Source organism: Heptranchias perlo, chromosome 7 (assembly GCF_035084215.1).
Source record: "Heptranchias perlo isolate sHepPer1 chromosome 7, sHepPer1.hap1, whole genome shotgun sequence".
In the NCBI taxonomy this organism is placed as follows: domain Eukaryota; kingdom Metazoa; phylum Chordata; class Chondrichthyes; order Hexanchiformes; family Hexanchidae; genus Heptranchias; species Heptranchias perlo.
This window is the reverse complement of record NC_090331.1, coordinates 64,718,152-64,734,939: the sequence shown is the minus strand read 5'-3', so window position 1 is coordinate 64,734,939 and position 16,788 is coordinate 64,718,152. Positions and strand designations below refer to the sequence as shown.

The window sequence follows — 16,788 nt, the reverse complement described above, 5'->3', positions numbered from 1 at the left end:
AGGGCCTATAAGGTAAGTTGCTTCCAATATTTTAAGTTTCCTGGGGTCAGGAGGAGCAGGAATTCTCCTTCGGGCTCTACAAGGAAACCTTGATGGTCCCCTGCTTCGGGCTCCCCCGAATCTCCTCCAAGCGTGAACCTTGATTGGCGGGATTTCAGGTGGCGGGCTGCAACCGCGCAATAGCCCACTCCCACCCACTTACCTTTATTTCATTCTCGCCAGGTTTCGGCGGGTGTCAGTCCAGGAATATTCTAATGAAGCCCAGGATTAAAATGGTGAGCTGGAGCGAGCCCCCGCCGGGCCCGTGCTCACCTCTTGCCTCAGATTAAAATCGGGGCTCAGGACAATTTCCAATGGAGCAGAGAATGCTAAGAGGTTTAATAGAGGTTTTTAAAATTACATAGAGTTTTGATATGGTGAAAAGGGCAAGACTATTTCCTCTGATTGGGAATTCAGTAATGAGGGGTCATCAATTCAAAACAATCAGTAAGACAATAAAGACACATCTTCAATGTATGCAGCTTGTGACTTTTTTTGAAACTTTGCTCACTTTGTTTTAAAACATAACTTAATCACACGGAGAAAAAAATGATCAAAAATACCAAAGTGTGATACAGCTTTTTAGTTTTTGCCCCTTTATTTCCAAAGCATCACATACATTTCACAGATTTGATCAGTTCTTTGTGCAGCCTTTGGTTTTGTCATTTCATCAAGTTACTGTGACAATTTGATCATTAGACATTCCACAACATATAATTCATAATATCATAGTAGGTACAGTACAGGAGGAGGCCATCATGCCTGTGCCGGCTCTTTGAAAGAGCTACCCAATTAGTCCCGCTCCCCTGCTCTTTCCCCATAGCCCTGTAAATTTTTTCCCTTCAAGTATTTATCCAATTCCCTTTTGAAGTTACAATTGAATCTGCTTTCAGGCAGTGCATTCCAGATCATTTCAACTCGCTGGGTAAAAAAATGTTTCCTCATGTCACCTCTGGCTCCTTTGCCGATCACCTTAAATCTGTGTCCTCTGGTTACCATCCTTTCTGTCACTGGAAACAGTTTCTCCTTATTTACTCTGTCAAAACCGTTCATGATTGTGAACACCTCTGTCAAATCTCCCCTTAACCTTCTCTGTTCTAAGGAGAACTACCCCAGCTTCTCTAATCTTTCCACATAACTGAAATCCCTCATCCCTGGTACCATTCTAGTAAATCTCTTCTGCACCCTTTCTAAGGCCTTGACATCTTTCCTAAAGGGTGGTGCCCAGAATTGAACACAATACTCCAGCTGAGGCCTAACCAGAGTTTTATAAAGGTTTAGCATAACACCCTTGCTTTTGTACTCTATTAATAAAACCCAGGATCCCATATGCTTTTTTAACAGCTATCTGAACTTGCCCCGCCACCTTCAAAGATCTGTGTACGTTCACCCCCAGGTCTCTCTCTGTTCCTGAACTCCCTTTAAAATTGTACCATTTAATTTATATTGCCTCTCCTCAATTTTCCTACCCAATTGTATCACTTCACACTTCTCTGCGTTAAATTTCATCTGCCACATGTCTGCCCATTTCACCAGTCTTCTATGTCCTCCTGAAGTCTGTTACTATCCTCTGCATTGTTTAACCACACTTCTAAGTTTTGTGTCATCTGTAAACTTTGAAATTATACCCTCTATACCCAAGTCCAGGTCATTAATATATATCAAAAATAGCAGTGGTCCTAATATTACACAGTATATAGTGGGGAATACCACTGTATACTTCCCTCCAGTCTGCAAAACAATCATTCACCACAACTTTCTGCTTTCTGTCCCTTAGTCAATTTTGTATCCATGCTGCCACTATCCCTTTAATGCCGTGGGCTTTAATTTTGCCAACAAGCCTATTACGTGGTGCTTTATCAAATGCCTTGCAAAAGTCCATGTAGATATCAACTGCACTACCCTCATCAACCCCCTCCGTTACCGTTCATCAAAGAACTCAATCAAGTTAGTCAAACAGATTTTCCTTTAACAAATCCATGCTGACTTTCATTTATTAGCCCACACTTTTCCAAATACCAGTTAATTTTGTCCCGGATTATTGTCTCTAAAAGTTTCCCTACCACTGACTTTAGGCTGACTGGCCTGTATTTGCCAGGTTTATCCCTCTCCCCCTTTTTGAACAGTGGTGTAACATTTGCAATCCTTCAGTCCTCTGGCACCATCCCCATATCTAAGGAGGATTAGAAGATTGTGACCAGAGCCCCTGCCAATTTCCACCCTTACTTCCCTCAGTAACCTAGGATGCATCCCATCTGGACCGGGTGACTTTCCTACTTTGAGTACTGCCAATCTTTTAAGTACCTCCTCTATTTTTATCCTATCCAATATCGCTACTACCTCCTCCTTTACTGCTACAATGGCATCCTCTTCTCTAGTGAAGACGGATGCGAAGTATTTATTTAGTAGCTCAGCTATCCCTCTGCCTCCACAAGAAGATCTTTTTTGTCCCTAATTTGTCCCACCCTTCCTTTGACTACCATTTTACTATTTGTGTTCATAAAGGACTTTTGAGTTCCCTTTTATGTTAACCACTAATCCAGTCTCATACTCTCTCTTTGCCCCTCATTACCTTTTTTAGATCTCCTCTGTACTTTCTGAATTCAGCCTGCTTTTCTTCTGTATTATGAACCTTATGTTCATGATAAGCCTTCTTTTTCTGTTTCATTTTAATCTCTATATCTTTAGTCATCCAGGGAGCTCTAGCTTTGGATGCCCTTCCTTTCCCCCTTGTAGGAATGTACCCAAACCAACTCCTCCTTGAAGGCTTCCCACCGTTTAATTACTATTTTGCCTACCAATTTTTGATTCCAATCCACCTGGGCAAGATCCCTTTTTAACTCACTAAAATTAGCCCTCCTCCAGTTAAGCATTTTCATATTTGATTGTTCCTTATCCTTTTCCATAAATATTCTAATCCTAGTGATGTTATGATCACTGTTCCCCAAATGCTCCCCCACTGAAACATGCTCCACCTGGCCCACTTCATTCCCCAGAACTAGATCCAGCACTGTATCCTTCTTATTTGGGCTGGAAACACACTGTTCAAGAAAGTTCTCTTGTACACATTTCAGGAATTCCTTCCCCTCTTTGCCCTTTACGCTGTTACTGTCCCAGTCTACATAGGGATAATTGAAGTCCCTCATTGTCACTACTCTATAGTTCTTGCATCTTTCTGTAATTTGCCTGAAAATTTGCTCCTCTATCTCCTTCCCACTATTTGGTGGCCTATTGTATACACCCAGTAACGTAATAGCTCCTGTACTGTTCCTTAATTCTAACCAAATAGACTCTGTCCTTGACCCCTCAACTACATCATCCCTGTCCAGTGCTATAATAGTTTCTTTGATCAATACTGCCACCTACCCACCCCCCCCCCACCTTTCTTTCTTTCCCTATCTTTTCTGAATACCCTGTAGCCAGGAATATTAAGTACCCAATCCTCCCCTCTTTGAGCCAAGTCTCTGTTATTGCCACTATATCCTAGTCCCAATTGGCAACTTGAGCCTGCAGCTCACCAACCTTATTTACCATGCTAGGTGCATTTACACACATGCACGCCAAACTCATCTTAGTCTGCCTTGCATTTGCCCCCTGTCTGATCCCTCCTTTTCTGAACTCTTATTTACTCTAGTGCTACTTGTCCTTCCCAGTCCTGTGTACCTTGTTTCCCAGCTCTGATGTTTCATCCTGGAGTCCATCCCCATGCCAAATTAGTTTAAACCCTCCCCCATAGCCCTAGTTAAACCTCCCCCCCCCCCCCCCCCCCCCCCCTCAAGCAAGGACATTGGCCCCAGCTCTGTTGAGGTGCAACCTGTCCATCTTGAACAGATCCCTCTTGCCTCTGAACTGGTCCCAGTGCCCCAGGCATTCTTGCTACAATTTTCCTTCCTGTTCAACTTTCTTAAGTAGTTTGTGTCAATTCAGATGTTTTCCATCTGCTGCTATTTTAATGTCTGTCTCATACTTCACAGACAACTCCAATGGTTAGTTTGCTGCAATAATATATTGGTAGAGCAAACATATTCTTTGAGAAAGGCTGCATTCCATAATAGAAACTGTGTATTTCTCAGAAAAGAGGGCCAACTCAAGGAGTTAATTTTATGTTTGTGTTTGTCTTTATTTTTAAATAACAGACCAGTTCTTTGCCTGTAGTGGTCATCTCCAATGTGAGTCAGCTGCCTAGTGGCTGGGCTTCTGTTATATGGTATAACATGTCAAAGACTGATCCTAAGGTAAGTCAGTCAAGCTTCTTTTTTTTAGTCTGGAATTGAAATCAATATCTACATCAATTAATATCTAAAGCATCTTAAAAGCTATATATCTGCACACATTTCTAGTCAATTTTTTCCATTATAAATTCATATGTCCACATTTATAATGGAAACTGCCTATGTAAACTTGGCATGCTGTAATTACACCCCTCAGCCAGTGGTAGCATTGTAGCACTTCAGTTTCGCATCTCCCAGTTTGTCAGTTTGCACTGTACAGAAGCTTCAACCAATTCTATTTCTCTCCTTCCCAAATTGTTACAAGTTTTGTTATTTACAAGAACAACATTTTGGATTTATATAGTGCTTTTAATGTAGAAAATCTTCCCAAGGTACTTCACAAAGGCATAAGGAAAAATGCCAAAGCCAAAGAAGAAAAGATTAGGGGTGGGGATCAAAAGCCCAGTATAAGTGGGAATTTTAAGGAGGGTCTTAAATAGAGGGAGGTGGAAAGGCAGGCAGCAGCGACAGGGCAGATTAGTTAAAACAGTTTCCCTGGCAGTGACCTGAAGAAACCTGTATTATTTAAAATAAATACTCAGTGTATTTTAAATAATAGGTTTTTTAATTCATTCTCAGGATGTGGACATCACCGGCAAGCCATAATTTCTCCAAGTCAATGCTTGGAAACATTTAAGAAATACCCCCCCCCCCCCCGCTGTGCTTAGACTCCGCTGTTCTGTTTCATGGGGTGGGGTCCCCCAATGGTCGGTATTAGGACCATTGCTTTTCTTGTTATATGTAAATGGCCTGGACAAATTCTAAGTTTGCAGATGACACAAAACTGGGCAATGTAGCAAATAGTGAGGAGGATAGTAGCAGACTTCAGGAGGACATAGACTGACTGGTGAAATGGGCTTACACATGGCAGATGCAATTTAATGAGGATAAGTGTGAAGTGATGCACTTTGGGAGGAACAACATGAAGAGGCAGTATAATCTAAATGGTACTATTTTGAGAGGGTGCAAGAGCAGAGGGACCTGGGGGTACATATTCCAAATCTTTGAAGGTGGCAGGGCAAGTTGATAAGGCAGTTAAGAATGCGTATGGGATACTTGGCATTGTAAATAAGGGCATTGAATACAAAAACAAGGAAGTCATGCTGAACCTTTACAAACCACAGCTGGGGTATTGTGTACAATTCTGGGCACCGCACTTTAGGAAGGATGTCAAGGAGTTGGAGAGGGTTCAGAGGAGGTTTACTGGGGATGAGGGACTTCAGTTATATGGAGAGATTGGAGAAGTTGGGATTGTTCTCCTTAGAGCAGAGAAGGTTAAGGGGAGACCTAATAGAGGTATTCAAAATTATGAGGGGTTTTGATAGAGCAAGTGGGGAGAGACTGTTTCCTCTGGCAAGTGGGTTAGTAACCAGAGGTGATAGATTTAAAATAATTGGCGAAACAACTAGAGGGGAAATGAGGAGTCCTATTTTCATACAGAGGGTTGTTAAGATATGGAACGCACTACCTGAAAGGGTGGTGGAAGCAGATTCCATGGGAACTTTCAAAAGGCAATTGAAGAGGACTAATTTGCAGGGTTGTGGGGAAAAAGCTGGGGTATGGGACTAAATTGGACAGCTCTTTGAAAGAGCCGGCACAGGCATGACGGACTGAATGGCCTCCTTCTGTGCTGTAAGATTCTATGATTTTAGCAAAAAGAGAACTGAATGTACATGAGCATAAATCTGCTTCAGAACAACATACTAACACTTGTTAGCTGGGACCCTATTTAATCACATTCATGAAGACCGATAGGTGGAGCATTGTTAAAAAATTAACAGTTTCCACTATGGAAAGGAAGACAACAGCCCTGAATCTGTCCGGTTCTCCTGCCATAAATTTGGCGGGAAATTGATGGAACCCCCCAAAGAAATACTAATTCTCTGGGGGTTCAGCCAATCTCCCGCCATTAAACCCGTGTGGAAATTCCAGGCGAACATGTTTTGCATTAATATTTTGGCTCCTGTTGTTGAGTAGTGGTTACTGACAGTGTGCCTCATCAGTAATAATTACATATTGTTACCTTCAAAATGGTGAAATACTGATTTCATTCTAGATATATCACCAATATATTAGCTATAGCGAGATTGCTATAATGAAGTTGCACATTAAAAATTGTAAATAAGATTTTAGAAATATTGCTCTTTAATTAACAAGACTTATGGTACACGTGCATAAAGAATATAGAAATTTTTACGAACAGGGAAATCTATTAGGCCCAAACAAGCTCATTCATTTTACATAGATCAATCTCGCCTACCTGTGTTCTCACCATATCCCTCAATCCCACATCTCTCCCCAGCAATGCAATCTTAAAATTGGAGCTAGGCCATTTAGGAATGAAATCAGGCAGCACTTTTTCACACAAATGGTAGTGGAAATCTGGAGCTCTCTACTCCAAAAGGCTGTGGATGCTGGGTTAATTAAAATTTTGAAGACTAAGACCTATAAATTTTTATTAAGTAAGGGTATTGAGGGATATGGATCAAAGGTGGGGAAATGGAGTTGAGATACAGATCAGCCAGGATCTAACTGAATGGTGGAACAGGCTCAAGGGGCTGAATGACCCACTCCTGTTACTATGGTCCTGTTATCTATTTGACCTACTTATACTCTTTGTAACAGTAGGCTTCCCTAGTAACTTATTCCACAACTCCATGAACTTCTTGATTAAAAAAAATTCAACTGACTTTCCTTCTTACCCAGCTTCTCAATATTGACTTGTGTCCTTGAACCATTCACGATAGTGAATAATTCGCCTATGTCAATTTTGCCAGTTTCCTCCATATTCTTGAAAACTTCAATTAGAATACAATGTCCTCCTTTTGAAAGAAAACAGGCCCAATTTCTTTAACCTATCTCCATTATTTAAGTTCTTGATACCTGGAATTTTCTATGTTGCTCTACACTTTCTCAGGACCATTAACACTCTTTCTCTGATTAGCTGACCAGAACCTGCACACAATAAATACATTGGATGGGGTCTGACCAATACCTTAGATAACAATGACCGTTTATGGATTTTTTTACAAGACACTTCAGTTAGATAGATTTGATAACAGACAAACGGTATGAAAAGAAAAAAAAATTGCAAATGCTAGAAATCTGAAACATAAACAGAAAATGCTGGCAATACCCTGCTAGCATCTGTAAAAGAAAAAAAGACAAATTAATGTTTTGGGCATAACCCTTCAACAGAACATTTTTCAGTTTTCAGTTCTGACAGAAGGTTGCCTAAGAAATGTTAACCTCTCTTTTATCTTTGCTGATGGAGCTGCTATATATTTCTAGCATCTCCTGTCTTTATTCCAGTATTTTGAGACAAGAGTTGGTAAGTTTGTTATGTACCTTGGATTTTACAGAATTTGGCTTTGTTCACCAACCCTCCCACTGTCACTTGGAGTCAGCTTTCAGAGGCGCTGAATTGGCAGTTCTCCTCTTACGTGGGACGAGGTTTGGATCCTGACCAGCTCAACATGTTGGCAGAGAAGTTGCTAGGTAGGTTAAAAAAATCAATCACTTGATAAAAGGTTAACTGAATTTAGCCGACACATCCCAATGCATGCGATAATTAGCATGGTTAGAATTTGTGGTTTATTTAAATATCAGCAGCAGCAAAGAAAAATCAAATGGGCTGAATTTTCAGACCTCCCACCTGGCAGAAACGGAGCAGTAGAGCCCTGAAAATGGTGGGGCATTGCTGCCATCGCCGTGGTCGTGGCAATGTTTCCTGGGGGTTACCGCTGGGCTCCTGGAGTTGCCTCCTGGATCAGGTGGGTAGGCCCATTTAAAATATTAATCGGGATTCCATGACACACACAGGACCCCGATTGCCATTTTTGGTCTGATCTAGGTGGATCTTTCGCCATGCACGGCCGAAGAGGATCCCAAAGGTAAGTGTCGCGGCCCCACAAAAATGAAACTGAGAAACAGGAGGGCTCCACAAAACCATCCTGGGCCACTTCTGCCTCCCCCCACTTTTTACTTACTTGCAGCCTTGAGACCGAGCCTGCCAATATTTCAGTGGCCTCAAGCTGGTGGGGTGACCCAGGGCTCTTATTCTGGTGTGTATCAAACAAACAAATTTCTATTTCCTTCATTGACCTCCAGTGACTTCACTGGAGAGTAAAATCGGACAGGGTGTAAAACCAGCGGTGCACCCTATCCTGCCAATTTCCCGACGGGCGGGTTATGTTAAAATTGCCGCTAAGATTTCTCGTGGAGCAAACCTTCAATCATCTACATCACGTACAGGTGGCTAATGAAGTCTCATGGGGAAGGGGAAGGTGCTGAGGATGCAGCTAGTAAGGCCCACCCATTCATTTTAGCATTCTATTTTGTAAAGAGAGTTGTAAGCATTTATTATTTAACTTAAATATTCTGTTCCTTTCAAAGTTGTTTTGCTGATTTATGTCCAGAATTTTTGATTATAAATATTCTATTTCATTTTTGACGAGACAATGTATATTTGCCCTGCAGCTGATTTCACATGATATTTTTTACTTCAATTCAGGAAGCAATAAAACCCAAATGTCCAATTATAAGGTTTACATTTGAACATCCAACTTCATTGAAAGATCGGTGAACAAGCACCACCTGCTGTACTCACCAATGTACTACACTTTAAAATCACCATTAGATTAACCAAGGTTGGAGGTGAAATGTTGACAATGGAGGTAAAGGGGGAACCAAAAGATGCATTCAAAGGAGGGGATTACACTCCACCTGTAAAATAAAACAAAAACACATTCAAATTATTTCTTTTAAATGTAAATTAGCCAAAGAGTTTGTGATGAGGGATATGGAGTAACAGTCACAGGCAATCTTTTAAATTAATTTCTGATAGTATTTATCCTCCGATGAGGGCATGTCCTTTCTTTTCTCCCAAATACTTAACTTTGCAATAAGCAGATGAATACTTCCCATTAATTCTCCCTACCCTTGCTGCAAGATTTCTGGTCTCTGCTCACAGCAATGCAGCTGAGATCAGCACATCAGTGGAGTTTGCAGGGGTAGATTCTCCAAGGTACCACCTATTACTGACACCATCACACTGTCCTTAAAATTGTCTTTTATTGGTCCGGCAACACTGGGCAGGTAGGAGTATTTCAAGAACATAATGCATTTTGTTGTTTGTGACATCATGTGAAGCCCTCAATGTGTTATTGCGTTGTAAATAAGTCCAACCTGTTATTTTATGACTTTTTTTCCCCTATGAAGATTAAAATACCACCTCAGGGTGGTATCTTCAAGCACAGTTCTGACTTGCCAAATAATCTTTGCAGTTAGAACCAAAGAAGTCATGTGTTTTTTCCATTAAAGAAGGCTGGGTTTGTAGATCTGCCAAAGCTGTAGCTTGAATGATGTTCTATAAATGGTTTCCACTGCACCATTGATAAACTCACATCTGTGAACAGCAGCAGAGGATATGACAAATATTCATCTAGATTTTTACTGAAAATTGGCTTTCAGTGAATTCAGTATATATGCTATTCTTTTTTGGCAGAGATTCTAAAGCAAGTTAATACTTGTATTGTGGTAAAGCCCCATCAACAGAAGCATTGGAAAATAGTCTTTGAAAACAACACTACTTTTTCTGAGGTTTTTGGAATTATTAGCTTAAAAAAATTTCACGTGATCTGGTGTAATGAGAATTTTCACATTAATTTTGCTGGGAGATATTTGTCGTGAATTGAGAAGATGTGGTAAATTTAAATGATTGAAAGCAGTGGAATTTAGTTGACCGTGAAATATTCCTAATTTACAATACGACTATCGGTACAGTGTCAAAAAGTATACACATTCTGCAAACAGCTTGCATTTGAAACCTTTGTACCTAAAAAAGGATATGAAAAAAATGACAGTGTCATGGATAAATATACCCTTTTAGCTTCCTGGTTTTACACTGAACATTGCTATCCTCGAGAACCAAGAAACATTTCTGTGAATTTGGAACCAAAGAGAATCGCCTTCCTTGAATAGTTGGAAGTGTTTTCCAACTAATGATGGATCTTTTATGACTAAATGTGCTTTTTTTTTGGATGATGAATTACAAAGGAATTGGCCATCCGGCATGTCATACACTGGTGGAAGATTTCCATGAAATCTTAAACTCATTTATAAAAATTTATTTATGATTTTACTACACACAGTGGACTCTGTTATTTCCAATGAGAGTCTAAAGCATGGATTTTAAACCTAGTGCAAGTAGCAGTCTGATAGAGACTTGAACAATTGACAACAGGAATGGGTAGTTCTGCAATTTAGAATTGATAATGTTTTCAGAAAATTATATTCATTCCTTTTACATATTCACTGATATTTTGTTACTCATTTCTAGGACAACAGCTGAACTACAATGACTGCCAGGTTTCATGGAGTAAATTCTGTAAGGCAAGTAGTGTTTTTAACCTGTATTTGCATACCAGTGCAAATAATATATTCTGTGGAGTTTTGACATTATTAAAGATCTGATTGCTGCCTTACTTTGTTTTGATAGTGTTATGTGCCATGATATTAACACTTGGAACACAAAGATCTCAATAATACCTGCACCCCAGAATTGTGTGTACAAGAATTGTAGAGTGCCCCTTTCATGTTATGACAGTGCTGTGTACACTAGTCTTCTCAACTTTACATATACGTAACATTTATCACAACTCCTTTCTGTTCAAAGGGACTAGAAACTCTCAGGTGAAGTACTTTTAATACAAATTACTTTCCTTTTTATTTCGCACCCATATAGTTTAGCAAGGATCTTCAATCAGGAGAGCGCATTATTTGCATTACTGCTTAACAACTTCCCAACCCCCAGAAATACAACATCTTATGTTAGGTGGGAGGTCTCAGAGCTTAGCTAATGTCTGTCACAGACTTTGTATTGGTAGTCCTACTCAACAGAATATCCTTCTTCTTTGAACAATGGCGTGTGATTAAAAATGAATAGATGTGTTCAATGTTTTACGTTTATTTTGTGATGAAATAAATGTTATGCACATCCCACGAGTTTATTGCTCACTAATGCACCAACAAATTAAAATGCTACATCTTCAGATGATTTGTTCTCTGATTCATACCTTCCCTTGACTCACTTTTGTGCTGTATGTTTTTGTCAGATAAACCAATCCTTCCCATTCCATCCTCAATCATGTGAATCAGTTGCCGATGTGAGACAGTAAACATACCTTTGGTATCAGTTGCATCTTTACTGATCCAGAAAGTGGACTATTTATGAAATCATTTAATATGTTTATTAAAGGATATGGTAATATGTTTTAGTAGCAAAATTCCAAACCCAACAGTTTCCTCATGTTAGGATTAATGTTTTTTTAAAATAAATCTGATAAAATGACTTTCTCTCATCACTCAACAATTTCTAAATGTAAAGTAATTGTTCCACAAAAAAATTGGTTAGAGTAAGGAGTATGATTGGACAAAGATTCAAAATCTCTCATGACACTTCGCTGAATGATTTACATCTACCACTATTTTGACCCAAATTAAAAACCCAAATTCCAAAATTGGCTGAATAACAGAAGTACATTATTGCAATGTTAATTAGCAAAATAACAAACATAAATTGATAAATTTTTTCCTTTTTTAAAAAAAGTTTATAACTCAAATATTGTCTCCCAACTAGAGTATTCATCCATGGACACATGAAAAGTCTAGTTTGTAGTATTTTCTTTTCTACTGCATGTTAGCATGGGGCATCTAGTGCTGTGGTGTAACAGGAAGAACTGTGATCGACTGGGCTGAAAAGTTTTAACCTCAGAGTATACTGATCAGGTTAAAATATGTAACTGTCAGATATCATCTGATAACATAAAGCAGAAAAAATTCCAAATATTGTACAAAATGAAATTTATAAAAACTACTATATTCAGATTAGTTTAACATTATTATTTCTTAAAGAAAACTGACCCTGAATGTTTTTTCCAAGAATAAACTCCATTGTTTTGCTTTTCAGGAAGACACAGATGCATGACTTACAACGTAGTTCTTCATCCCTACATTACTTGTCGACATCCACATAGTACTTTTTGTAGTCCCTTTAAAGATCACCATCACAAAGCCTGCCTACTTCTACCTCTGTGGTGTTTCAAATTGGATAGCCAGGTGGTGAAGGATAGAATATTAGAGCCCAGTCTTCAGTTGCTTCCAAGCCTTTATTCACAGAGCTCCACATTACACTCACCACACCCTAGCTAAGCGCTCTTATATATGGATATGAGAGCCCCAATTAATATACCACCTGAATACAATTAACACTAATTGATATAAATCACATGGATACAATTAACATGTAGCATCACCTGCTTCTGTCCGCACCTCAGCCCATCTGCCCCTGAAATCCTCATCCATGCTTTTGTCACCTCCAGACACAACTATTCTAGTGCTCCCTTGGATGGCCTCGCATCCTCCACCCTCCGTAAACTTCAGCTCATCCAAAACTCTACTGCGAGTTTCCTATTTTGTACCAAGTCCTTCTTGCTCATCACCCCTGTCCACACTGACCTGTATTGGGTACCAGTACTCCAACGCCACAAATTTAAAATTCTCATCCTCATGTTTAAATCCCTCTTTGGCCTCATTTTTATATAATTCTGTAATCACCTCAGGCTCTACAATCCGCAACCCCCCCCACATCCAACTCTTTATTCCTCTGACTCCAGCCTCTTGTGCAACCCCTCCTCCCCTTTCCCTCACCCCACCATTCGTGGCTGTACCTTTTGGGCCCTATGCCCCATGCTTTGGAATTCCTAAACTGTTCCATCTCCCCACCTCCCTCTTCTTTTAAGAGCCTCGTAAACCTCCTTCTTTAACCAAGTCTTTGACCAGCTCCTCCTGATAGCTCCTTCTTTGGCTCACGGTCCCTTTTTTCCCCTTGCACCTCTGTGAAGCAGCTAGGGATGTTTTTCTATGTTAAAGGCACTCTATAAATGCAAATTGTTGTACAACCATTGTTAGTAAAACAATAAGCAAAGAAAGTGAATGGCATCTTTTGTCAGTGTGTTTGTCGATATGTTTCATTCCTAAGCTTGTAATAAACTTTTGCACACATGTGCGTGCGTGCGCAAGCACGCGCACACACACGCCCACCTCAATAGAACAGGAGGTAGTTTTTCATTCCTTGATTGTGAATAGTTGTAAACTTCAAGAATTTGCAGAACCACTGTGTGTTACTTTTACTCATTCTGATAATTTTCTTTGGCTTTATTTACAGGAGAGTCTCCCTAATAGATTCAGTTTCTGGTTGTGGTTAGATGGAATCCTGGAACTCATCAAGAAACACCTTTTGGCTTTATGGATAGACGGGTAACTAAAAGCCCAATTAATAATTTTGAAAATGGTGAGGGGTACTACAGAGATATTTTTTGTGCAGTGCTGGTTTAGCAGTAATACTGAAGTATGGATTATTAGAGTTAGTAGACTTAATAGTGAGACATAGAATCATAGAATGGTTACAGCACAGAAGGAGGCCATTCAGTCTGTCAAGTCCGTGCCACCTCTCTGCAAGAGCAATCCAGCTAGTCCCACGCCCCCGCCCTATCCCCGTAGCTGTGCAAATTTTTTCCCTTCAAGTACTTATCCAATTCCCTTTTGAAAGCCACGATTGAATCTGCCTCCACCACCCCCTCAGGCAGTGCGTTACAGATCACAACCACTCACTGTGTGTAAAAAAAAAAGTTTTTTTCTCATGTCGCCTTTGGTTCTTTTGCCATTCACCTTAAATCTATGTCCTCTGCTTCTTGACCCCTCCACCAATGGAAACAGTTTCTCTCTATCTACTCTGTCCAGACCCTTCATGATTTTGAATATCTCTATCAAATCTCCTCGCAACCATCTCTGCTCTAAGAAGAGCAACCCAAGCTTCTCCAGCCTATGCACGTGACTGAAGTCCCTCATCCCTGGAATCATTCTAGTAAATCTCTTCTGCACCTTCTCTAAGGCCTTCACATCCTGCCGAAATTGCGGTGCCCAGAACTGGACACAATACTCCAGTTGTGGCCAAACCGGTGTTTTATAAAGGTTCATTTACTATGTGGGACAGCCTGCATTGTAGTAAATAAGATTTCATCGAACAATTTAGAAACCACAGGTTTTAATCTCTCACTTGAATCTGTAACATCAGTTCTACATCATACAACCCTCATCAGTTACCTTCGCTGCATGACATTTCCATGGTCCCAGTAGGACTCAAACCTACTTGCCTAGTATCTGACTATCTGTGCCTATGCTTATTCTTATAACCGTCTTTCCCACTCTTAACCAGATATTCATCCAGCTAATTTTTAAAGGAATTAATCACTTAGCATTAACTTTCAGTGAAAATCTAGTTCATATGTCTAATCCATCATGAGCAAAAAAAAATGACCCTTGCATGAAACTTGTCAATTGTATAGTTGTTTTCTCTAGTTCTTTGGCCTCAGATTAAATTAAGTAAGCTGTTTGCATATACATTATCTATGCCTTTTAGTATTGGAGCACCTGGCTTCTGTGTTCTCTCAATCCTCATTTCACCAGTCACTTTTCTCTGAGCCCTCTTCAGTACATCAATGGCCATTTAAGGGAAGAGTGCCCAAAACTGCACATTCTAAATGTGGCCTAACCAATGAGTTATATAGTATTCTACTTGTTTTGAGTTATAACGAAAGATCCATCCCAGTACTTGATTACCCTTGTTGATAACAACCTGGATAATTTCAATGCCTTAGCCCCTCCAAGTAATTTTTCCAAACCTCTTTGAGTGCTGTCAAATCCGCTTCCTCTTACAACTTGCCTGCCACAAAACACATTTTATGATAGTGGAAGTACTCATTTTCATATCATTTCTGGGTACTGTAAACATCAGAGGGCTCAGAATAGTATCTGAGAAACTCCATTAGTCTCTGTCCACTTGATAGAGCCTTTTCCAATGCTTATCTCTTTCTATTTTCTATTACCAAACCTGTTTTCAATCCAGTTGGGTAATTGGCCTTTAATTCCATGCCTCCTTATCTTTAAAGTCTCAGCTGCAGAACTTTATCAAATACCTTCTGAAAATCTGTGACTTAAACCCACTGGTTAGCATCATCTACTAATTTAGTTACTCCCTCAAAGAATTTCAGTAGATTTGTGAGGCATGCATGATATATTGCTTGTAAAACTACACTGAGTACTTCTTATGGGAACAATTTACTTCAGAGAAACATTGATAATATCAGTAATGGCAAAAATGCTCAAGACTTTTTTGTCTGATGCTAAGGCTATGATTTCTTGATTCATGTCATACATTTCTTTTGAATGTAAGGAGTATATCAGCCATCGTTATCTCTTACAAAAAGATGCAAAATGTCAGCCTTGGCTCAGTGGTACCACTATTGCCTCTAAGTCAGAAGGTCAAGGGTTCAAGCTGCACTCCAGAAGCTTGAGCACACAATATAGACTGACTTCAGTGCTACACTGTTGGAAGTGCCTTCTTTCAGATGAGATGTTAAGCTGAGGCCCTGTCTATCTAAAAGATCTTATGGCACTATTTGAAGGAGTTCTCCCGGTGTTCTGACCAACATTCACCCCTCAACCAACATCACTAAAACAGATCATGTAGCCATTTAAATAATTGTTAGTGGGACTTGCTGTGTGCAATTTGTTTTCCATGTTTCCCTACGTTACAACAGTGAGCACACTTCATAAGTACTTTATTAGCTGTAAAGTGTTTTGGGACTTCCTGGGGTTGTGAAAAGCGCTACATAAATGCAAGTTCTTTCTTTACTAATAGTGCCATTCCTCCACCAAGTCTGATCAGTTTTTCTTTGAAAATTCATGTTTATTATCAGGCAATTATAATTTATTAATGGAAACACAAATAGAGAAGTCTATTCTAGATTACCTAAGAGCAACATTTTATTTCCAACATTCCACCCCGCACCCCCCTCCCCCCACCCATCACCAAAGTGTAATAATTTGTTTGCACATTCTTCAAAGTGAGAGTTATAAGTGCAGGGAAATAGAACATGTTTCCAACCTTGGCAAGTAGTATCATTATCAAGCACAGTCAGGGCAGGTATAGCACAATCCAAATGCAGAGTGAAGTTTAATTTGCATTGCTCCAACAACGGGTCTTAACTTCAGCCTCAAAAGAAGACATAATGGGCTCGATTTTACCAGGCCTGCGGGTTTCCGGCGGGTTGGGTTTCGGGAGCGTGGTCAACACGCTCGGCGAAATTAGTGGGTTGCCCGCGCAATCGTAGCAGGCAACACACTAATAGGAATCAATTACCTGCTCCTCCGGGGTCCACGCCGCTGGTCTGCGCGTCGGGCGGGCTGCAACCAATGGAACAAATTACAGCATGGAGCAGCCCAGGGGGAAGGCTGCTCCCAGTTTAATGATGCCTCACCCCAGGTATCATCAGATGGGGTGAGGAGGAGGGGGAGGACAGAGATCTTCCCCCCGGCGGGCGGGAGGAAGCGGCCTGCCTCTGCCACCAAGAAGGCC

General features: G+C 40.2%; 1 protein-coding gene across 1 annotated transcript in view; it reads left to right on the top strand.

Moving 5' to 3' along the window:
- Positions 1-16,788, top strand: part of stat4 (signal transducer and activator of transcription 4) — an 81,743-nt gene that overhangs the window by 52,680 nt on the left and 12,275 nt on the right. The window contains exons 16-19 of the mRNA XM_067987754.1: positions 4,176-4,274; positions 7,673-7,808; positions 10,651-10,703; positions 13,537-13,628. Of these exons, the coding sequence (XP_067843855.1) occupies positions 4,176-4,274; positions 7,673-7,808; positions 10,651-10,703; positions 13,537-13,628 (380 nt within the window). The remainder of the gene's footprint in view (positions 1-4,175; positions 4,275-7,672; positions 7,809-10,650; positions 10,704-13,536; positions 13,629-16,788) is intronic.